Genomic DNA, 23,478 nt, shown 5'->3' with positions numbered 1-23,478 from the left:
GCTGCCAAGTTTTCCCTTTTCTCACGAGGAAGCCTATTCAGCATAAGGGAATTTCCCTTAAAAAAAGGGAGAACTTGGCAGCTATGATTATGAGTCTTTGCAAATTGTGTTTCTAAAAGAACTTTTGTTATTGCCAAATGGCAATGTGTTTGCATTAAGTTGGTTATGAATAAAAAACCATTTAGAGTTACAGCTTAGTCATTATTTCAGTATTACTGTAATATACTTCTTGATTGTATTTCATTTCAATAATTACTTTGATAAAATACATATTTTGTTATGTGCAAATGGCTTTAGATCAGGCACCCCCAACCTGTGGCCCTCCAGATGTTTTGGCCTACAACTCCCATGATCCCTAGCTAAGAGGACCAATAGTCAGGGTTGATGGGAATTGTAGTCCAAAACATCTGGAGGGCCACAGGTTGGGGGTGCCTGATCTAGATACCTATGAGGTCCATAAATGACCCCAGGAAGGGATTTGTGGACATCCATGGGCAACAACCCCCTAACCATTGGCCATGCTGGCTGCGGCTGGTGGCCGCTGAAGTCCAACAAATGGTCTATCGCTCCAGCCGGTTCCCAACTGATTCCTGCTCTGCAGTCTCCCCTGTGGAACTGCAGATTGTAAGCTCCCGAGGGCAGAGTCCTTTCTGCACTCTGAAATGCTCTTGTGCCCAATGTTTTCCTTTCTTAATTCAAGTTGCAAGAAAGGCGACTAAATGACAGGAAGACCTTTCTGCCAGTGAATAGCTGCTGGACAGTGGAGCAGACTGATGGAGAATTCTCATTCCTTGGAGATTTTTTAAGCAGAGATGGTCTAGTTGAGATTAATCATGGATGGTCTAGTTGAGATTCCTGCTTTGCACGGGGTTGGACTAGATGACCCTGGGTGTCCCTTCCAACTGCAATCATAATATTGGGCTGCACGGTGCGTGCACCTTTTTTGCAAGCTGCAAAATGAGCTTAGTCCTGATACATCAGGGGGTCTGCGGGTGGGATTGGAAGAGGGGTGGGGTTTTTTTGCATTTCCTTAACAATAGATAATCACACACACACCCCAAATTGTTGGATTGAAGCGTGTGGGGAGCGTTGGAGAAATCCCCGACCATCCTTGTTTGCATCTCGGGAAGCGGGAGGATGGGGGGGGGCGTTTGCCTTTTTCAACAAATCAGCCCCAACGTTACGGGCGCGGGAGCAGTGGAATTAAAAAAAACCCCGAAATAAATAAAAATTTAAAAATATTTTGCGTTGGCCGGGAATCGAACCCGGGTCAACTGCTTGGAAGGCAGCTATGCTCACCACTATACCACCAACGCTTGTTGGGATTAAGTAGGCTGCCGGGAGCCAGAAATGGAAGGAAGGATTGCCTGTGCTTTTTTTCCTTTTCTTTTCTTTTGCAGAAGGGGAAAAGAAAGAATGTGGCGGGGGTGGAGGAAGGAGGAGCCAGCCGGGAAAACAGCGAGTTGCCTTTTTTCCCCCCAAGCCTGGGAAGCGCCGCCGACTCAGCAAAACCCTGCGCCTCTGCGAAAAACATCTGGCAGCGGTGGGATTCGAACCCACGTCCCCGGAGAGACTGGAGCCTAAATCCAGCGCCTTAGACCGCTCGGCCACGCTACCTTAACTGGTGGGTGGGGGGAGGGTAAAGGGAGACGAAATCACAAAAGCGGTTTTTAAAAGTACAATAAGATGCACCTAAACACGTGTGAACCCCCGACACGTGTTGACCCCCCCCCCGATGCCCCCGCTCTTTCCAGACAGAGATGCCGTGCGAGGAAACCGGACTCACTTCCTTCCTTTACACGCTGAGCAAAGAAAGGCGAAACTGCGGGGTATTAATTTTTTTTTATAACCATTTGCAACATCCGGAGCAGAAAACGTTTTTCTGCAAGCTCCCTTTGCACGGGACGTCGCCGTCTTTTTGCTGGAGTTGGCGGGCAGAAGTGAAAGGAATAAATTGCCTGGTTTATTTTATTTTATTTTGCCCCTTTTAAAACTGGGGAGCGCTCTCCTGGGTGGACCCGCAAACGTTGATGGTCGTCTGAACGGAGCCGCTGGATGACCCGGGTTCGGTTCGTGCTAGCGCAGGAATTGTGCATTTTAAAAAAACACCCCGAAATAAAAGCATTTTTTAAAATGAATTATTTTTTCCACGCTTTCCGCCCCCAGAGAAAGATTAAACTGAGTAGTAGGATATTTTGTAACGTTTGCAACTCCAAACTAAAAATCCTCACTTCGCAGGATGTATACTATAGGAAAGTGACGTAATCGGGTTCGTGTCACGGCATTTCATTTCATCCCCCTCTGTTGACCACCTCCACCCCCAATGCCACACGTGTGTGTGTGTAAACACGTAGTATCACAGGATAACACTTCCCGCATGGGACGGGCTGTATTCCTCGAGAGTTATTGCCACCACTAAGCGGTTCCTCCTTCAAGGTGCCAGAAGACTCCTTGCTGTTTCCGATGTGACCCGTGCTTTATTTCGCGACGCTCACACGCCCATGGCTAACACGTGTCGACGCCTCAACCTCAAAACTATAGCTTGAAAAAAAGTGGAGCGGGGAAAGGCTCAATCGTTGATTCCCAAATCTTGGGACTAGCAGATACTCCGGGTTTGTTTATTTTACGTCCCATCCCGGCCGCTAAAAAAACAACACCGTAACGTGTGAAGCTGCATCCCCGCAAACCACCCCCAGGCAATTTAAGTATGTGTTGGGGCGAGATGCAGGGGTTACACACTCAACCAACAGGGCGGCGCGCGCGCGCTCCTTCTTCGGGACGTGTGAACCTACGGAACTCCCTGCTGGGTGACCCCCCCAGCAGCTCATTCGAGCCCATCAGCTTCGGCTATCCAGAAGCTGCCAAGCTGGGCCGGGAAAGCAGCCAGGCAAGCAGTCAATAGTTCACCACCAGCGGCCCTGCTTCGTGGCCATTCCCTGAGATAGACTGCCTCTGAAGGTGGAGGCTCTACCTCGCGCGCTGGAGCTGTAAGGCGGCGGCCGCGGCTTCCTGTGCCGGCGCCCCCGGCCGGGCCTGCTCCGCCCTCGGCGCGCCGCAGCTCCGGCGGGCGTTTCCTGTCCGGATGCTGCTGTTTTGGTGCTGCTGCTCCGCCTCGGCCTCTCGCCGCCGGGGCTGCTGCTGGCAGGCGGCCGAGCGCGGCCTCCCCTCGACGGCCTCGCTGTTGCTGCCGCCGCCGCCGCCGCCTCCTGCTCGTCCTCCGGCGCCTCCTTCCCGGCGCCTCTCCGCACCCGGCCGCTTCCGCGCTTGCAGCAGCCGCCACTCGCCGCCGCCGGCCTCGTCCGCCCGCTCCTGCCCCGGCCATGGGGAGGCGCCGCCGGGCCCGGGAGCCTCCCGCCCGCCTGGTGCTGCTGGCGCTGGCGCTGGCCTCCGGCTCGGCGTTGCTGCTGGCCTCGCTCAGCCTCCTGCTGGCCGCCTGGCCCCGATCCAGCGCCCGCGCCGCCCAGCAAGAAGCGCCGCCCGCCGCCGCCGCGGTGCCACAGGTGAGGGGCGCACGGCGAGCGCGCAAGCTCTAGCCGCGCGCAATGCCAGCGAGGCGCGCGGAAAGGTCCTTGGGGAGGAGGAGGGGGGGACCCAACTCGGGGACCCCTGGATCGCAGAGTTGCAGAGAGATTCGCACGGGGGGCACCGAGGCAGACGGGCGAGGAGTAGCGGGAGGGAAGGCACCCTAAGGGGCAGCCAGCAGCACCCATAAGGCGCACCCAGGGCTGGGCGAACGCAGCTCAGGGCGTGCGTCCGGGAGGGCTGAGGAATGCGCTCAGCTGGGCGCACTTTAAGTAGCCAATAATCCGGCCACCTGCAGGAGACCCGAGGCAGGGGGAGGGGCGCCTGCCTTGCAAGGTACATTATCTGCCAACAACAACAACACACACACACACGTGTGACACTTTGGAGGTGAGCAAATTTATGGTTGCAGGAACTTAATCACATGCACAAAGCGTGATTCTGAACAGGCATTGCAGAGGGTTGAGCTAGATGACCCTTGGGAGTCCCTTCCAACTCTACAGCCCTATATATAAATAAATGGAAGGGAGGAGGGAGATTGTAAACAGTGAGGCCAAGAGGCCAGGCGAGGCAAGAGCTCAAATGCAAACTCAAATATGCCCAAGATAAGCATTTGACAGCAAGCGATAAGGCACGACTTTCTTTCTTAGCTTGGCCCTGCTATTTCCAATCCTGTCGTGGGAGAGCAAGAAATTAACTCAGTGGGTACCAAACTTTTTTGGGGGGGGGGCATTGCCTCCCAACTCTGCAATTCTCAGATTCCAAACAGCAACGATTAACTGCAACCCAATTAAAACTCTTAGTTTGATTGAACAGCGGTGATGGAATTTGACCCAGCGATTCCAGCTTGTGGAAGTCATTTACAACCCCAGTGCCCCACGCCTGCCCCCTTACCCCATGGCAATCCCACTGCCGCCCACACGGGGGGGGGGTTCTGCCCATTTTGGAAGCCCCCCCCCCCCCCCGGGCACTAACGGGTCCCTCTGCAGCGGATTCCTCTGGAAATGGTGCAGGAGGCTGCCCGCACCTCCAGGGTCACAGCAGAACAATGGGCATAAGGTCTAGACCAGCCTTTGCCAAGCAGGCGCCCAGCCCTCCAGATGGGTTGGGGCAGAGCAGGCTGGTCCGTACCCAGCCAGTAAACAGTGCAAAGCTCTGCATTGCTGGGAAACATTCCTAGACCCCTGAGGCAAAGCGCACTGTTTGCCGCCTTGCGGGCATGCAGCGCTCGACCACAGACCGCCACATGCCTGCCAACCCCTGCTGAGCCCTGGGCTGTGGGAAGCAGCCCAGTAGTTATTATGGTCTGCAGAGTGGGCATAACACTTCCTCCCAAGTCCTTTAAATAGCTCGGAGTGGGTCACGTTCCCGGCACCTTTGAGCGACTGCTGCGCAGCAGGCGGGAATTCAGCCGGTGCAGTCTCTCCGCAGCATGCTGGTGCGTTGGGGAGAGACACCAGGCGAAGGCAGAGGACCCCCTTTAACATACCATGTTTGAAACAACAGGTCCATTTACTTAGAGAGCCAGGGTGGGGCAGTGGTTAGAGTACTGGACTAGGGCCTGGGAGAGACCAGGGTTCCAGGTGCAAATCTCAACGCCACCCATTCGTCTTTCCCTGGGCAAATGGCTCTGTTTTAACTCTGCCTGCTGCGAGGCTGCGTTCAGGAGGGGTTTTGCTGCAGATGAATCCTGAGGCCGTCCCAGCTGCCGAGCGGGAGGGTGGGGTCGGATTCGGGTGGGGAGAGGTCGCCCGAGAGAGATCTCCCCAGCCCCAGCCTGCCTTTCAGGTGGGGAAACCGGAGAGCCTTCCCAGCTTGGCCAAGCCCACCCAAGTGACTCAGTCGTTGGCCCGACACTCGAACCTGGATCTTGCCAGAAGTGCGTGCTCTGGAAGCCTCTGCTCTTTCTCCGAGTGGATCCTTGACCCCGAGCTGGCGCGCCTCTCTTTGAAGCGGCCTGCATCCTTTGCCGTCCTCGTGCCCTCCAGATGGTTCTGTCCTGTACTAGTAAAAAAGCAGCCAGGCTGGGTTAGAGCAGCGGTTTTGTGCAAATGGACCCTTTTATTTGGAGGGGGGGCGGCGTGTGGTTCAGAGGTGAAGCCCACCCCACCCTCTGGACCCACACACCCAACAGCTGGGCTGGCCCCGCAGAGGCTGGAGGCCGGCCTGTCCTGGCTGCCTCTCCATAGCAACCTCCCGATCTCCCCCTTCCCAGGCCTTTGCAAATAAAAACAAAAAAGCCATCGCTGAGTGCTCACATCTGTTAGATGCGAACGAGGCCCAATAGAGTAGGCCGTGCTGAAGCCCCAGGCCTCCTTTGCAGCCCTCCAACCTGTCTACACATGCAAATAGCCTGACTACAGGATCAGACCAGAGGCCCATCTGGTCCAGCATCCTGTTCTTACAGCGGCCCACCAGATGCCTGTTGTGGGAAACCCGTAAGCAGGATTCGAACTCTCTTCCCTCCTGTGGTTTCCACAGGCAACTAGTATGCAAAATGATTGCTGCCTTCCACAGTGGGGCCCGGAAACCCGCGCCCCCCCCCAGCCTTCTCCAAGAATTTGCCTGATCCTCTTTTTAAATCCACCCAATTCACAAGAAATGAGATTCCGACTAAACGCCAGGAAGAACTTCCCAACAGCAAGAGCCGTTTGACAGTGGGATGGATTCCTTCGCAATGTGGTGGGCTCTCTCCTTCCTTGGAGGTTTTTAAGCAGAGGTGGGGTGACCATCTGTCATGGATGCTTATGTTGACATTCCCGCATCGCAGGGGGTTGGACTAGATGACCCCCAGGTTCCCTTCCAGCTCTCCCATTCTCCCATTCTAAGTTGGTGGTCGTCCCTGCCTCTTGGAATCCCGATAGTTTAACTGAACAGATGATAAAACGAGCACCTCAAATGCATTGTTTAATGTTTTCTCTTCTCTGTTTTCTCTGTGCATGATGTGTGATGGTAAAAGAGAGAGAGCTTCTGAGCATGCACAGAGTGGTTTTCATTTAAAATGGAGCAATTGCATCCTGGCTTTTATCCGCCCATGATATTGGGGGGGGGAGGCTTCTCCAGGTCAAAGGTCACATCCCATTAAGCCTCATCTGGGAGTTCTTTGCAAAAATGACTTACTGAGTTAATGTAATTGGCTAGTTCTTTGGAAACTTCCTTTTTCTATTGCGATGAAGATAAATCTACATTCTGGAAATTAAGAGGGGCAGGTACAGGTTTGGGTGGATGCAATAGGAAAACATACATTTTACACAGTGCTTGCCTTTTCTTTGGTTTTTATCTAGCTATACTGGAGCAGAAATAAAAAAATTCCTACACTGTTCAGTGTATCTGATGAAGTGTGCATGCACACGAAAGCTCATACCAAAATAAAAACTTAGTTGGTCTTTAAGGTGCTACTGAAGGAATTTTTTTTATTTTGCTTCGACTCAGACCAACACGGCTACCTACCTGTAACTAGAGCAGAAACGTTTTCATTCATTGACCGATGCTGCTTTTGACGCTAAGATTCCCTTGGGCAAATCGTGGCATTAGTGCTTGCAAGGGTACCTCTGAGCGTGCCCTGAGGGCTGAGTGGCGACAGGTGTGGGCTGCGCAAGACCCCCGCTTCGGAAATTTGGGGTGCCGCCAATGCTCGCCCTGCTCAGAGTAAAATCAACAGGCCTTCCTGAGTTAGGTCCCTTAAATTTGAGCGAGTCTGTTCTGCAGACTCGACAGCGCTGAGCTCAATATAAGATGGTTTCCTATGTTCCCGATATGGTGCCTGGCCGTTCTCACACCTCCTCTCCCTCGAATGTACTCCCCACCCTGCTATTTTCCCCCTTCCTGATGTTCCCCCTGACAGCAGAGAGGAGGATCAGAAATAAGAAAGGCGTTAGCAGCTGGGATGTTCGGAGATACATGTTTTCTGGGTTTCCGGAGCAACCATCTCCCTCCCCCCTCTCTAAAAAAAAAGTATATCTCAGGGCCGCATTTTTGAACCCTTCCCAAAACCTTCCTCTCCCACAGGTACGGAGCAATAAATCAGCCTGGAACTTTGCATTGTTATCTTGTTAACATCCCTGAGCTAAATCTGCAGGGTTATATATATATATATATATATATATTTCTTAGCGTGCTTCAAACCTCTCCGCAATATTTTGCCCTTGATGAAGCCAGTGTTAGAAACTCAGATATATAAGCTGATTGCCAAAAGGCACCTGAAACTTAGGTTCCAGAATGTCCAGGCCACGATTTCTTGTTGCAGCGAAAGGTATTATTATTTTTCATTTCAGTTCTATGCCGCTTCCAATCTCAGAGTGGTTGACATTGAGACATCGTATGAAACCAATTCTGGAATAAACCATAGAATCATAGAGTTGGAAGAGACCACAAGGGCCATCCAGTCCAACCCCTTGCCAAGCAGGAAACACCATCAAAGCATTCCTGACAGATGGCTGTCAAGCCTCTGCTTAAAGACCTCCAAAGAAGGAGACTCCACCACACTCCTTGGTAGCAAATTCCACTGCCGAACAGCTCTTACTGTCAGGAAGTTCTTCCTAATGTTTAGGTGGAATCTTCTTTCTTGTAGTTTGAATCCATTGCTCCGTGTCCGCTTCTCTGGAGCAGCAGATGCAAGCTTCAAGGAAAATATTCCTGATCCTTCTCTGAGTGACATCTTGCTTTCCCCAAATTTGTTTACCTAGTTAATTGATACAGCTTCCCCATGGCAGAAGGACACCAGGAAGGCAGTGGGGTGTAGTGGTTAGAGTGTCAGGCTGGGACCTGGGAGATGAGGGTTCAAATCCCCTGCTTAAGGAAGCCAGGCAGAGATGTCTATCGCCAACCCGGCATCCAGAGATCTCCACAGGGCTGCAACTGGACCCACGCCAGTCGCAAAGAATTAACAACCATAAATTTCACAAGGGGAAAACGGCGCCTGGACATTCCTTTGTGCCGACCATAACCCAGGTTTAAGGTGGCATTTGGCTTATACGATCTAACAGGACCAGTGGCCGGGGAAGATGGGAAATGTAGTCCAAAACATCTGGAGGGCTGAAGTTTGGGGGTGCCTGCTCTTGGGCCTCTCTGTTTGAAGGAGGGTCTGATCCTCTTCTTTCCTGTTGGTCCTCAGGAGCTGCTGTCCGAGGATGACGCCGAAGAGCTGGACCCGGTACGTGGCTCTCTCCCAGGGGTCTGGCCCGGTTGAACTGCTGCCTGCACGAGGGGTGTATGTCTGTCCATTTCGCTGCATGTTTTGGAACAGATCTGGAACACGGATTCCAGAAACCCCCTTCTCCTCTGCAGCGGTTTCTCCAGGAGAACAGATTGTCTAAGGCAGGCATCCCCAAACTTCAGCCCTCCAGATGTTTTGGACTACAATTCCCATCATCCCTGACCACTGATCCTGTTAGCTAAGGATCATGGGAGTTGTAGGCCAAAACATCTGGAGGGCCACAATTTGGGGATGCCGGGTCTAAGGCCACGGGGAGGAGCCAGTATGCCCTCTCTGGATGTTTCCTGGACAGACCCCAGCTCCCATCACCCCCCACCATGGGCCACGCCAGCAGGGGCTGATGGGAACTGGAGTCCAAGAAGATCTGGGCATCCCTGGTACAAGGGCCACGGAGCCTGCTGGATCAGGCCAACGGCCCATCTGGTCTAGCACCCTGTTCTCACAGCGGCCACCCAGATGCCCCAATTCGGAAACCCACAAGCAGGATCCAAGCCCATGAGCCCTCTCCCCTCTTGCGGTTCCCATAAATTGGTATTCAGAGACATTAATAATAATAATAATAATAATAATAATAATAATAATAATAATAATGCTGCCATCCATCTGGCGCCTTCCAGGAAAATATAAAAACACAAGAGAACATTAAACATTAAATACTTAATGTCTCCGACAGTGGAGGCAGAGAACAGCCATCCTGGCTAGTGGCTCTTTCCTCCTGCGTGGATTTATTTAAACCTCTTTTGGCTGCGTCCTGTGGCAGGGAGTTCCATAGTTCAGCTACGGCTGAATCTTCCAACGTTCAGTGTTGTTAGGTGTTCATGAATTCTCGCGTCATGGGAGAGGGGGGAAAGCATTTTTCTATCCACTTTCTACGTTTTATACACTCCTGTTGTGTCGCCTCCCTTGCCTTTTCCGCAAGCTGAAAATTCCCGAACACTGTAACCTTTATCTGTGGGGCAGCTGCTCCACCCCCCCTCTCATTTTGGATGCTCTTTCCCTGCCCCTCCCAACTCTACAATAGCAGAGGGATGGATGGATAGATTGCCTTGGGGGTGGGGGGGGGTGCTGCTGCTTTTGGAAAAGAAAATGTTTGATCCAAATATTACCTGGTAATGGGACAGCAGGCTCATGCCCCCAGGTGAGCCTAGCATTGCCATCCTTTGGGGGTTCACTTTTTATGGAGAACCCAAATACAGTGGTACCTTGATTCTCAAACTTAATCCGTTCCAGAAGTCCGTTCCAAAACCAAAGCGGTCCAAAACCAAGGCGTGGAAAGCAACGCCAAACGGATTAATCTGCTCCAGCCTTTTAAAAACAACCCCTAAAACAGCCATTTAACATGAATTTTACTATCGAACGAGACCATGGATCCATAAAATGAAAGCAATAGTCAATGCACTGTACTATAAAATAAATAAGACAGTATTGTAGATGATAAAAATCTATATTAATTTTTTCCCCTTACCTGCAGTGATGATAGTCATTGTTTGGATGGGGGGCTTTTATCCATTTCCGCAGTCACACAATCAATCAATCAGTAGCTGGACTGGGTTCCACACAGTCACAAAGAACAAATTAACCGAAAAAGCCTCAAAAACACAAATGCAAAATTAATAGCAAAAAAAAAAAAGCGCCAAACTTAATCCGTTCCGGAAGTCTGTTTGACTTCCGAAATGTTTGAAAACCAAGGCACGGCTTCTGATTGGTGCAGGCGCCCTGGAAACAATAGCCGACAGCCGTATCGGATGTTCGGCTTCTGAAAAACGTTCGAAAACCGGAACACTTGCTTTTTCGGAGTTTGAGAACCAAAGCTTTTGAGAACCAACCTGTAATTTTGCCTGCCCTCTGTGTCTTGCAATGTCCCTCTCACCCTCTAGGTGGTGCTGTCTACCGGCTGGAGCAGCCAAGGCAAGTTCCTGCACCATTTTGCCCAGCAGGGGGCGCTGCGGCAGAGGAGACAGGGTGAGTGTTGCTGCCTCCTCCTCAATGGAGTGGACGGGGAGGGGAGCAGGCGAGGCACCTGATAGGCCAGGGGATATGGGAGTTGTAGTTCAGCAGCGCCCGGAAGGCCAGAGGGGTTCCTTGCACCTGTTTGCGAAAGGATGGCTGTGATTGCCCAGTATAGCCTCCCAGAATGTTTCGGACTGCAATGCCCAGCTAGCACCGCCGTGCAATGACGATGGGAGTTGTAGTCCAACATGGCTGGGCATCTGGGGCTGGAGGGGGTTCGGGTGCAAAGCCTTCACATCCCAGGAACGGCTTCAACTGGCCAGCGGAACCAGGCGAGGGTCGGCGACGGGTCTCCAACCCACCTGTCTTGAAAAACAATGGAGTGCACCTCGGGGGGTGAAGTCAAGGGGACACGGGAGGGCGAAGGCTGACCTAGGCCACATTCACACTGGACTTCTGAAGCAGCACCATGCCACTTTAAACAGCCAGGACTCCCCGACCTCCCCCCCCCCCAGAATCCTGGGAGATGTAGTTTGCAAACTACAGCTCCCAGAATCCTTTCAGGGGAAAGCTTTTTAATATCTATGCAGCCGCTGGGAGAGAGCATCAGGGAGTTTGGGCTGGGTGTTCATCAGTATGCGGATGACACCCAGCTCTATCTCTCTTTTAAATCAGAACCAGTGAAGGCCATGAATGTCCTGTGTGAGTGTCTGGAGGCGGTAGGAGGATGGATGGCGGCTAACAGATTGAGGTTGAATCCTGACAAGACAGAAGTACTGTTTTTGGGGGACAGGGGGCAGGCAGGTGTTGGGGACTCCCTGATCCTGAACAGGGTAACTGTGTCCCTGAAGGACCAGGTGCGCAGCCTGGGAGTCATTCTGGACTCACAGCTGTCCATGGAGGCGCAGGTTAATTCTGTGTCCAGGGCGGCTGTCTACCAGCTCCATCTGATACGCAGGCTGAGACCCTACCTGCCCGCGGACTGTCTCGCCAGAGTGGTGCATGCTCTAGTTATCTCCCGCTTGGATTACTGCAATGCGCTCTATGTGGGGCTACCTTTGAAGGTGACCCGGAAACTGCAATTAATCCAGAATGTGGCAGCTAGACAGAGGACTGGGAGTGGACTCCGGAACCACATAACACCGGTCCTGAGAGATCTACATTGGCTCCCAGTACGTTTCCGAGCACAATTCAAAGTGTTGGTGTTGACCTTCAAAGTCCTAAAAGGCTTCTGTCCTGTATACCTGAAGGAGCGTCTCCTCCCCCATCGTTCTGCCCGGACACTGAGATCCAGCACCGAGGGCCTTCTAGCGGTTCCCTCATTCCGAGAAGTGAGATTACAGGGAACCAGGCAGAGGGCCTTCTCGGTAGTGGCACCCGCCCTGTGGAACGCCCTTCCAACGGATGTCAAGGGAATAAGCAGCTTTCCTATTTATTTTTAAAAGCCATCTGAAGGCAGCCCTGTTTAGGGAAGTTTTTAAATATTTAATACTGTATTGTTTTAATATTCGATTGGGAGCCGCCCAGAGTGGCTGGGGAGACTCATTTTTGAGACAGCAATTTTGGGATTCTTAGCAGCAATAAGTGGCCTGACAAATTGGCTAAAAGCCTTGTAATTGGTAAGAGTGCGATAATCCTCCTTTGGGAAAACATGATCAATATCCTCCATGCCCCAGTCAGTTTTTGTATTAAAAGGATCTTGATGGAGGTAGCTGCGTCTGTCCTGACTTTTGCTTGCACTCGTCTTGGTAAACAAACTCAAAATAAAATTAAAATCAAGGAAGTGTGGGCCAAGGTGATGCGCGTCGCAGCCAGGTCTGTGTAACACATGTGGCGCTGCAGCCTCCAGCAGTCACTATATACAGAGTCCGTCCAATGTCCCCCTTATCACACCCAAATAATAAATTATTATAATATTATTATTATAAAGTCATGGGTGTTTAAAGTGGCGTTGCAGTGCTTTCAATGTGCAGTGCAAGGGAGGCCATGCCCGGAGCAAGGTGGGACTCCTTAACTCTCCCCGCCACCCTATAGCTAGGCGCTGGCTGGAATCCTGCACTCACAGCTGTGCCTTATTGACCTAGCAAGGCTTTCTCCCCCGTTTCACAGCCGCCAAAGGCAAGCGCTCCCGGCCTCGGAGACCCAGCACCGTCTCAGCTGCGCACTACGAAGGTGAGAGGAACTATGGCACGCTCCCTTGCGCCCAGATCTGGCCCCACCCAGCCCACCTGTCGGGGGAAGAAAGCAGGGACCCTCCCCACAGCTCCCCCTGCTTTTATTTGGAAGGGACTGCTTTGGTTTTTTTGGGGGGGGTCTTCTTTCTCGCCAAACGTGCACAGCGCTTGTCGCGCCCTCAGGAACCCGCTCGCGATCCCCTGGAGACTGCTTGACCCCCGTCTTTTATTTTTATTATTTCAGTGCAGCCGACCGAAGGACGGGCTGGGATCCAGGCAGGTAACACTTCTTGAGCCGGGGCTTCTTCCATGGCTGGGTGGGGAGGGGAGAAGAGGGGAAGGCTTCTAAGATCCTGTCTGCACGCAGCGTCCAGGCCCCTTTAAACAGTCATGGCTTCCCCCAAAGGATTCTGGGAGCTGTAGTTTGTTAAGGGTGCTGAGAGTTGTCGGGAGGCCCCCCTTCTCCCCTCACAGAGCTACAGTTCCCAGAGCGGTTTAACAACTGATCCCTCTTCGCAGGGAATTCTGGGAAACGTAGGTCAGGGAGTGGAATGCAGCCTCTTAACAGCTTTCAGCGCCATAACAAACTACAGCTCCCAGAATCCTTCGGGGGAAGCCAGGGGTGTTTAATGTGGTATCGTACTGCTTTAAATGGGTAGTGAAAATGGGGCCTAGGTAATATTTCAACAAGACCTCCAAAGTGGGGATTTGTAGCGCAGGATCGATCCATCTGCACCAAGTAATCAAGGTTCCCCCCCCCAGGGAACCCTGGGAACTGTAGTTTGCTAAGGATGCTGAGAGTTGATAGGAGACCCTGTTCCCCTCGCAGAGCTATAATTCCCTGGGAAGAGGGATTAGCTGCTAAACCTCTCTGAGAATTGTATCTCAGCACCTTTAGCAAACTACAACTCCCAGGGTTCTGTGGGGGAAGCCATTCAGAGGGGTATCAAGGCAATTTAAATGTACGGCTGTGAATGTTTGTGTGTGTGTAGTTTTTTAAACTACACACACACACAAACCACAGGTGGCGCTGTGGTTAAACCACTGAGCCTAGGGCTCGCTGATCAGAAGGTCGGCGGTTCGAATCCCTGTGACGGGGTGAGCTCCCGTTGCTTGGTCCCAGCTCCTGCCAGCCTAGCAGTTCGAAAGCACGTCAAAATGCAAGAAGATAAATAGGAACCGCTACAGCGGGAAGGTAAACGGCGTTTCCATGTGCTGCTCTGGTTTGCCAGAAGCAGCTTTGTCATGCTGGCCACATGACCTGGAAGCTGTACACCAGCTCCCTCGGCCAATAATGCGAGATGAGCGCGCGGACTTCCGGTGAAGGTGCGCCAGAAGCAGGCTGCGTTTAAGACGCTCCGCTCAACTTGGAGCGTTAAATTCGATAGCGTTTGTCTTCGAGGGGGGGGAGTGGCGCTAAACACCCCCCCGAAAAAAGCGGGAGTACGGGTCTCCCGCTAATATAGTGAAAAAGCGGCGCGAAACGGCGGAACTGCGTAGCGGCACCGCTTTGAATGGTGGAGCTACGGAGAGGAGCCAGCGCAAAATAAAGAACAGACGACGCTGCAGCGGCGCCCTAGACCCTGCCTGGCGAGCACCAGAGCTCTTCGGCTTGGAGATTAAACAAGAGCTACCGACCCGTGAGTGTTGAGATTGCTTTTATTGGACTTTTAAAACAGACTCCGGGCGGGCGGTTAAGCCGAAGGAACGCTTAATATATCGCTGATAGACTTGCTTTGAAAGCCCTGCGTGTGGGGAGAAATTTTGAGAAGGGAGGCAATCACCAAGACAGCGTGGTGGAATATTAGTGAGAGAAAATTAAAATAGACGCTGCAAGGACAGATAAGAATTGTCATTAAAGATGGAGACTTGCCAGTAGCTGACTCATGTCGGTGTGTTCCTTTCCGGCGTCATTGCGGAAGTGAAGATAAAGGAACAGCAGCAATAGAAGGGGTGAGAGGAGAGACCAGCAGAGTTAATCTCTGAAAAGATACACAGCGACACCCAGTGGATTGAAGTGGTAACTGAGGCTCCTTCTTTCTTCTTTGCTGCTCTCATTTAAAGACATTTTGCAAACTGTGTATGAGACAGCTATAAGACAAATACCCACTCAAATTTTATTTCCTTTATTTAAAAAAAAAAGAGAGAGAGAGATGAGACCCATTTAAGGAAGAACATAAGGGAACTCCCAATTAAAAGGGGAAACAAGGTATCCGGATTGAAGAAATTAAAGAGAATTAAAGAGAATTGAAACACAAAGAGAACATATAAAGTGAAAATGGCAGGCAGACGACAGAATGCAACAAACTCAACAGTGACAGCAGGTAACCAACCAAGAAGACAATCAATGAATAATGAAAATGATGCTCTGGCTGACTTAAAAGAGCTGATAACTGAAATGAACAAAGCATTAAATGAGAAGTTGGATACAGTGGACTCAAAAATTGAAAAATTGGACTCAAAGATTGAAGGAAATTCTAAAATGATTGCTGATTTGACAGGACAAATAAAAGATCTACATTGTAAAAACAAAGAACTTGAGAAATCGGTTAAAGATCTAAATGCCAAAGTAATTAAGCAAGAAGAAGTAATTAAGAAAATGACAGTGGAAAATAGAGAATTAAGGAGGACAAAGGAGAAAGAAGAGGAGGAAAATAAAAAAATAAAGAAGGCACAAGAAGACCTAGCAGACCAACTTTCATTACTTGAGATGAAACAGAAGTCCACGATTCTACGGATGAGGGGCATTCCTGAGTCAGCAAATGAGCAAATAGAAGAAAAAATAATTAAGGAATTGTCAAAATGGTTGAGCGTCAATGAGGAGGAGTTATTGATGGATGTGGATAAGATCTACCGAATCAGATTAGACCGGTCAAAGAACATCAGAGGCCCCGGGGATTGCATGGTTTTTTTTAACTCAATGCTACTCAGAGACAAAATACTGCAAAAGAAAAAACAAGAAAGTCTGATAATAGACGGGAAAATCATCTCTATATATAAAGAAATTCCCAAGAGGATTCGGCAGAAAAGACAGAATTATAAAGTATTGACGGATGCCCTATCGAAGCAGAACATGTGGTATGTCTGGGAGTTCCCAGAAGGGCTCACGTTTACATTCAAAGGTAAAAGGAAAACGATCAGATCGGCGGAAGAAGCGGAAAGATTCTATAACAGACAAAAGAAAGAACTGTTTGGGGAAGAAGAAGAGAATTAAGACGAACTGACTCTAATTTACAAAGGCGGATAATTTAGTTACCAATTTTTGATTTATTTCTCGTGTACATGATGGAATTGTAAACAATAGTTGCCCACCCTTATTGCTTCCCCCCCACACATAATTTCTCCCCTTCCCCTTTTTATCTTTAATCCCTCCCTTCCCCCTTTCCCTTCCCCCCTCTTCTCTTCACCCTCCCTTTCCCTTCCCCTCCCCCCTTTTTCTTCTTCTTCTTCTTCCTTCCTCCTCCCTTTTGGTTGCTCCTATCCCTCTCTCCCCCCTTCCCCCCTTTCTTTTCTTTTCTTTTTTTTTTCTCCTTTTCTTATCCTTAAGAGTCTTTTAAAAATTAAGCCGGCATTGATAGCCTACAACTGGAGTGACATAATAAAGTTATGAATTTAAAAATTATTTCATGGAATATTAATGGACTAAATGATAAAATTAAAAGAAATAAGACGGAGCATATATTGAAAAAAGATTCCTGGGACATTATATGTCTTCAGGAAACGCATGTATCCAAAGATCATGAAAGGGTATTAATTAATAAGAGGTTAGGTACAGAATTTATATCATCCGACGTGAAAAAGAAAAGGGGGGTGGTTACGTATGTGAAATCTAGTATAAAGGCCGAAAAGATATTCCAGGATAAGGAGGGAAGGATGTTGGGAGTGCGCTTGACGTTGCCGACAGGGAATGTGACAATAATTAATATTTATGTACCAAATGGATGTAAATTGGATTTTTTCAAGAAATTAGGGAAGAAGATGGAAGAATATATAGATGAGGAAGAGGTAATCTTACTAGGGGATTTTAATGGAGTTGTATTACCGCAACTGGATAGAACAAAAGGAAAAGGGAAAAATAGAGGTAAATTACCGGACGTTTTTTTTCAATATAATAAGTAATTATGAATTAAAGGATGGATGGAGAGTAAGAAATCCCGAAGAAGAGAAATTTACATATTATTCTGGGGCTAAGAAGTCGGCGTCAAGGATTGACATGATCTGGGTGTCATCTAAATTAATGTCTAAGGTAATAAAATGTGAAATACTAGCAAAATCTATAACGGACCACAACCCGGTTATGGTGAGAATAAGAGAATATAACAGATTGATTAGAAGATGGCGATTGGATGAGAGAATTTTAAATGATGAAGTATTTGTTGAAAAGGTTAAAGGTTTGTTGAAAGAATTCTTTAAAAATAATATTTCAGAAGAAATAGATTTGACAACAACATGGGATGCAAGCAAAGCCTTTATTCGGGGCATATATCTTCAACAAAAAAATAGGGTTAAAAGAGAGAGAGAAAAAAATATGGAAGATGTTAGGAGAGAAATGGAGGAGAAGGAAAAGGAGTTAGCTAAAAAACCAGACGATAGGAATTTGGTAATGCAGATTAGACTCCTACAAAATAAATTATCCACATTGACGAGCCACGAAATTGAGAACAAAATAAAATGGATGAAACAGAAGACATTCGAACATGGGGGGAAAGCAGGAAGGCTTCTAGCATGGCAGATACGTAAGAGGCAGAGTGAAAGAATGATTACAAGTATAGTAGATAAAGGGAAAAGGTTGAATAATAGAGAGGATATACAGAAATGTTTTGTCAAATTCTATAAAAATCTGTATAAAAAAGAGAATAGTGATGGAGAAAAATTGGGAAACTATTTTACCAAATGTGATATAGGTCAAATTAATGAAGAAGAAAAGGAGTTACTTAACAAACCGATATCAAGACAAGAAATGTATGAGGCTGTTAATAGATTGAAATTGGGTAAGTCACCCGGAACAGATGGTCTATCAAGCCGGCATTATAAATTGTTTTGGGAGGAGATAGGTGGTGTGTACCAATTGTTAGTGAACGAAATTTTAGAAAAGGGAGTGTTTCCAAAATCATGGCGAGAAACATTTATAACATTAATACCAAAGAAGGAGGGAGAGAACGACCAGGTGGGATCCTTCAGGCCGATCTCTCTACTTAATGTCGACTATAAAATCTTCAGTGATATCCTAGCCGGAAGATTAAAAAAGATATTAAACAGGCTCATTGGGCATGACCAACAAGGCTTTTTACCAGGGAGAAAAATGTCAAATAATATGAGAATTTTCCTAGATTTAATTGAATATCTAGATTGGATGCCTAGCAAAAAAGCAGCTTTTATCTTCTTGGATGCCGAAAAAGCCTTCGATAACTTGACATGGGAATTTATGAAAAAATCATTGGGGAAAATTGGAATAGGGGGCAAATTTATAGAGGGGATAAACGCAATTTACAGCGAACAGAAGGCAAGATTGATATTAAATGGAGAAATAATGGAAGAATTTGAAATCCAAAAGGGTACCCGTCAGGGATGCCCTTTATCTCCTTTGTTATTCATTTTGTCAATCGAATTTCTGTTAAAAGACATCCAAGGAGACAAAAACATCAAGGGGATAACATTGGGGAAGAATATTTATAAAATTAAAGCCTTTGCTGACGACGTGATTTTAATGTTGGAAGAACCATTGGATTCGATAATTAATTTAAAGGAGAAATTGCAAAAATATGGGGAAGTGTCAGGCTTTAGAGTTAATATGGGAAAGACCAAGATGATAGTCAAAAATATAGGGAAGAAAGAAATAATGGATTTGGAGAAGATTACAAATTGGGAAATAGTTAATAAAATTAGATATTTAGGAATTGTTGTTACCCCCAATAATATAAATTTGTATGAGAACAATTATCTTAGAGTATGGAGGGAGATTAAAAAAGATTTAGACCGTTGGAAAGAATTAAACTTGTCCCTATCAGGAAGGATAGCAGTGATCAAAATGTCAGTGTTGCCGAAGATCCTGTTTTTGTTTCAAATGTTACCTATCATAGGAAAGAAAGAAATTTTTGATTCGTGGAGAAAAGACCTAAGCAAGTTCATCTGGCTAGGGAAAAAAGCGAGAATACAATATAAATTGTTAACAGACAGCAAGGAGAGAGGTGGCTGGGGGGTCCCGGATCTCAGATTATATTATGCCTCCGCATGTTTTTGCTGGATGAGGGAATGGATAGTACTAGAAAATTGTGAACTCTTGGAATTGGAAGGGTTTAGGAATAATAAAGGATGGCACGCGTACCTATTGCAAGAAAACAAAGGAAAAGATAAAAGTTTTATAGATCATATAATTAAAAAATCGGTATTTAAAATCTGGGAGGAGTATAAAAACCTATTAGAAGCAAAGACGCCCTGGTGGGCGTCACCATTAGAAATGACAACGATGAGTGGCCGAGGTAAAAATAGAAAATGGCCAACCTACCAGGAATTAACAGTAAAAGAAGGGGATCAACTTATATTAAAGCCATATGAAGAAATTAAACATCATTGTACAAGTTGGCTACATTATTTACAAATACAAAGCTTATTTAAAAAACATAAAGAAATAGGATTCAATGAGGGCAAATCTAAATTACAGGAAATTTTGATTGATAATACGGCTAAACCACTGTCTAAGATGTATAAATTTTTATTAGAGTGGGAATTAAAAGATGAGGAGATAAAATCTGTAATGATAAAATGGGCTCAGGATGTAGGAAGACCAATCTATAAAGTACAATGGGATAAATTGTGGAGATCGACAATGAGATTTACAGCGTGTTCAGGAATTAAAGAAAATATGATGAAGCTCGTATATAGATGGCACCTGACGCCAGAAAGGCTAGCTAAAATCTATAAGACAGAAACAAAAGAATGCTGGAAGTGCCAGGAAAAAACTGGTACGTATTTTCACTGTTGGTGGGAATGTAAGAAAATATATAAATTCTGGAGTGAGATATATGAAAAAATGAAGAAAATGATAAAAATTACGTTTGAAAAGAAACCTGAATATTTTCTATTAAGTTTAATCCCAGAAAGTATACCTAAAGATAGAATTAATATTTTCTTATATGCGTGTGCCGCGGCGAGATTAGTACTAGCTCAGAAATGGAAAGGAACAGAAACGCCAACAATCCAAGAGTGGCAAATTAAAGTAGTAGAGTTTATGAATTTAGCAAGAATGACGGCGGCAATTAGGAATATACCAAAACAGAGAATAATAACAGAATGGAGATACGTAGAAGAGTTTTTCAAAAAAGAAAATATAAAAACAGAGCTAGTGATTTGTCTGGAATAGAGAAAACGTAGGAAAAACTTAGTTGGATTTAACAAGAGGGAAAGCAAACTAAAGAGGGAAATAATAGCAAGAGAAGCGATATGTTGGCGATTGGAAGCCAATTTTAATTTAAAATGAATGGATTTTATGGAGATAGGCCCATGTGTTAAGATCTAAGCTGGGGCTAATTTTCCTTTTTTTTTTCTTTTTTCTTTTTTCCCTTTTCCTTTTTTTTTTCTTTCCCTTTTCGTTATGTTATGTTATGTTATATCATCATGTTATGTTATGTTATGTTATGTTATGTTATGTTATGTTATGTTATGTTATGTTATGTTATGTTATGTTATGTTATATTATGACAGGTTTGCCTAAGTTGATTTTGTATATTATTTGTAGTCTGATGGATTTAATTTATTTAGACCAACCTTGATTTGTTTACTTATGTTGATTAAGTTACGTTGGGTGGCTTAAATATGTAGTTATGTTATTTATATTACTTGATATACTATAGTATTTAAGTTGCCAAGTTATTTTATGTTATTAAGTTACTTCAAATTTTTTTTTTTTGGTGTCTGTACATCTTTTAAAATTTTCTAATAAAGTCTATTTTAAAATCTAAAAAAAAAAAAAATGCGAGATGAGCGCGCAACCCCAGAGTCGGTCACAACTGGACCTAATGGTCAGGGGTCCCTTTACCTTTACCTTAGTTTTTTAAATATTCACAAATGCTTTAGCTGTTTTTTATATATGCAGTTGTTGCATACATATGTATATACAGTATATGGCACCATTCACGTAACAAAAACTACTGTAGATCTTTTATCAAAATTTTCAAAAGCAGGACCCTGTTGGGTAATCTAACCGGGGTAGCGAGGCAAAAGGGGGGGGGTAATTTAGAGGGATGCTTTGCAAACCACTCACTCCTCAACCGTTTCCTTCTCCCCCACCCCGCCCCATAGATGCCGACGGGACCATCCGCGGGTGGGTGGAAGCTAAACTCAACACGACGAGCCCCCTCCGTTACGACAGCAGCCGGGGCGAGTTCACGGTGGCCAAGAGGGGCCTGTATTACCTGTACTGCCAGGTGAGGGCGTGAAAGGTAATCTGGAGCCAGGGAGGGCCCATGTGGTTTTGGGGTTCTCAGGGCGGGGGAGGAAGCAGAGACTTGTGGGTAAAAAGAGCAAGGCATCCTGGGAAATGATGAACTTTGGTTCTTCTGGAGGCAAGAGGGAGAAACAACAAGTGGTCAGTATTGATCTCCCAAGGTCGGTGGGGCTGTGTAGGGGGCGAATAAACGTCCAGAGGCCAAAAAGGGATTTGCACGTCTCAGCAATAAAGGGCACGAGCATGTGCAGAGTGCGACTCCCTCGCCGACGAGGAACCTCCATACTCCATCTCTTTAGGTGAGATAAAAAAAGACGGCGTCATCATTATTTTGACCTATTGTACTTCCTTTTTAAAATATACATTTTATGATTGCTAGCTAACGGCGACGAGTGATTAATGTGAATTGTAAATACTGACATTTCGAGACTTCTTTTTATTTGCGAGTTTGCGAGGATTTGGGTTGGGGCCAGCGATAGGTTTAGGTTGAGCCAATCGAGGGGCCAGCCGAACTCAGAGGTTTGGGAAACAAGAGTTCAGGCGGCCGCCTGCGAGGGATTCTTTAGTGGAGATTTCTGGATCGCAGGGGGGTTGGGCTGGATGCCCTTTGGGGGTCCCTTCCAGATCGCCAACTCTGTGATTCTAAGCTTATTCTCCGTGTTACCCGCCCCACCCCCAGGTCCATTTCAACGAAGGGAAGACGATCTACATGAAGCTGGACATCATGTTAGACGGAGAGCTGGCCCTGCGCTGCCTGGAGCAGTTCCCCCCCACCAGCTCGGGACCCCAGGACCCCGAACTTCGCGTCTGCCAGGTCTCCGGCCTGGTCCTGCTCCGGCCCGACGAGTCCATCCGGGTCCGCACCATTGCCAACGTCCGCCTCAAGGCTGACCGTTACCTCACCTACTTCGGTCTCTTCCAAGTCCACTGAGACGAAGGGCGCTGGGGATCCGTCGAGAGGGAGGAGCTGGATGGCGCGACTGCGCCCTTTGGGGAGCTGGATGTGGGGGGTTCAGAGAAGAGGGGGGCAGGAGCCACTACGGACTCGATTCTTGCATTGCAGGGGGCTGGACTGGATGACCCTCGGGGTCCCTTCCACTTCTACGGTTCTAGGACTCCCTGCATTCAGTATTGCGGCCTTCCCGGCTCCCAGGTGCACCAGATCGGACCAGCGCCGATGATTCGTTCCCCCTCCGCTTCCAATCTTGAACTTCCCGTTTTGGTCCCGCTAAAGACGCCTTGGTCCATTTTTTTGTGGCGGGGAAAGGTTGCCATGGCCCCTCCGTGTTCTTGCTCCGCTGCAGCCAGAAGCCGCCTTGCCACCCAATCTCAGGCTTGGGATCCCGTTGTGGGCCTCAGCCCTTGCGATTTGTGATTCCTGTGTTGCATTGCAGGGGGTTGGACTGGATGACCCTCGGGGCCCCTTCCAACAATGAAAAACAGAAGCCACAAACCAAAAAGAGAGAGGAAGAAAAGAGGAACTGGGTCATTTGCATGGGCTCTCTAGACGGTTGCTGCATTTCCTTCTGGGAATTGTATTTTTCGCTGCTACACTTCTGCCTCTGCCGGGATCTGTGCCGTCCTAAATTTACAACGCCTCATGTTTCCTGCGTTATTCTGCTTTGTTTTTCATTTTGTTTCTTGAAAGCTGCTGGACATTTGCCCGTGGGTTGGACTAGATGACCCTCCCAGCCTCAGCCCGCCGCTGACAGCCCCCTCCTGCTTCATGCCAAGCGCAGTATATAACACAAAAGTTTAGAGGCACATCTTGTACATAGAGACTGCAGTTCGGGTAGCAGCCAGCAGGAGGCGACAAAGACACCCACGGGAACAGGAAGCTTTGGTGGATCCCGCCCATTCCAGCCAGTTGAGGGCCAATGGGATTCAAAGACGCTTCCCATTGGCCGCGGAGAGCAAAAGGGGATTTTTCAAAGGACAACCCATAGGCTGACGTCTCTGTCCCTGCAGATAGATAAACAGTATAATCTCTGCTAGCCAGTGTCGGACTTGGATAGGGGAGGAGGGCCTGATCCTGTTGGAGGGAAAGAGATGCTGCTGTTACATTACCTGTTCATACCTGGGGCAGAGGGAGGGGTTGGGGTTTTAATGACCTGTTAATAACAGAAGAACAGGCTTGTTAAACAAAAACAAAAACACGAGCATGTTTATTTCCT

General features: G+C 47.7%; 1 protein-coding gene and 2 non-coding genes across 3 annotated transcripts; 1 reads left to right on the top strand and 2 right to left on the bottom strand.

The window, feature by feature from the left end:
- Nucleotides 1-1,244: 1,244 nt before the first annotated feature.
- TRNAG-UCC (transfer RNA glycine (anticodon UCC)) lies at nucleotides 1,245-1,316 on the bottom strand. The gene has a single exon. It is a non-coding gene; the product is annotated as a tRNA-Gly (tRNA).
- Nucleotides 1,317-1,535: 219 nt separating this feature from the next.
- Nucleotides 1,536-1,617, bottom strand: TRNAL-UAG (transfer RNA leucine (anticodon UAG)). The gene has a single exon. It is a non-coding gene; the product is annotated as a tRNA-Leu (tRNA).
- A 1,650-nt stretch (nucleotides 1,618-3,267) lies between these two features.
- On the top strand, nucleotides 3,268-23,226 carry TNFSF12 (TNF superfamily member 12). The gene is made up of 7 exons (XM_035136130.2): nucleotides 3,268-3,500; nucleotides 8,636-8,674; nucleotides 10,615-10,699; nucleotides 12,797-12,859; nucleotides 13,106-13,141; nucleotides 21,160-21,284; nucleotides 21,984-23,226. The coding sequence occupies exons 1-7, from the start codon at nucleotides 3,321-3,323 to the stop codon at nucleotides 22,233-22,235; spliced, it is 780 nt and encodes a 259-aa protein (XP_034992021.1). The 5' UTR covers nucleotides 3,268-3,320; the 3' UTR covers nucleotides 22,236-23,226.
- The last annotated feature ends 252 nt before the right edge of the window (nucleotides 23,227-23,478 follow it).

Source organism: Zootoca vivipara, chromosome 13, assembly GCF_963506605.1.
Source record: "Zootoca vivipara chromosome 13, rZooViv1.1, whole genome shotgun sequence".
NCBI classification, from domain to species: Eukaryota; Metazoa; Chordata; class Lepidosauria; order Squamata; family Lacertidae; genus Zootoca; species Zootoca vivipara.
Note: the sequence above shows the minus strand (reverse complement) of the source record. Positions and strands in the feature narration are given on the sequence as shown.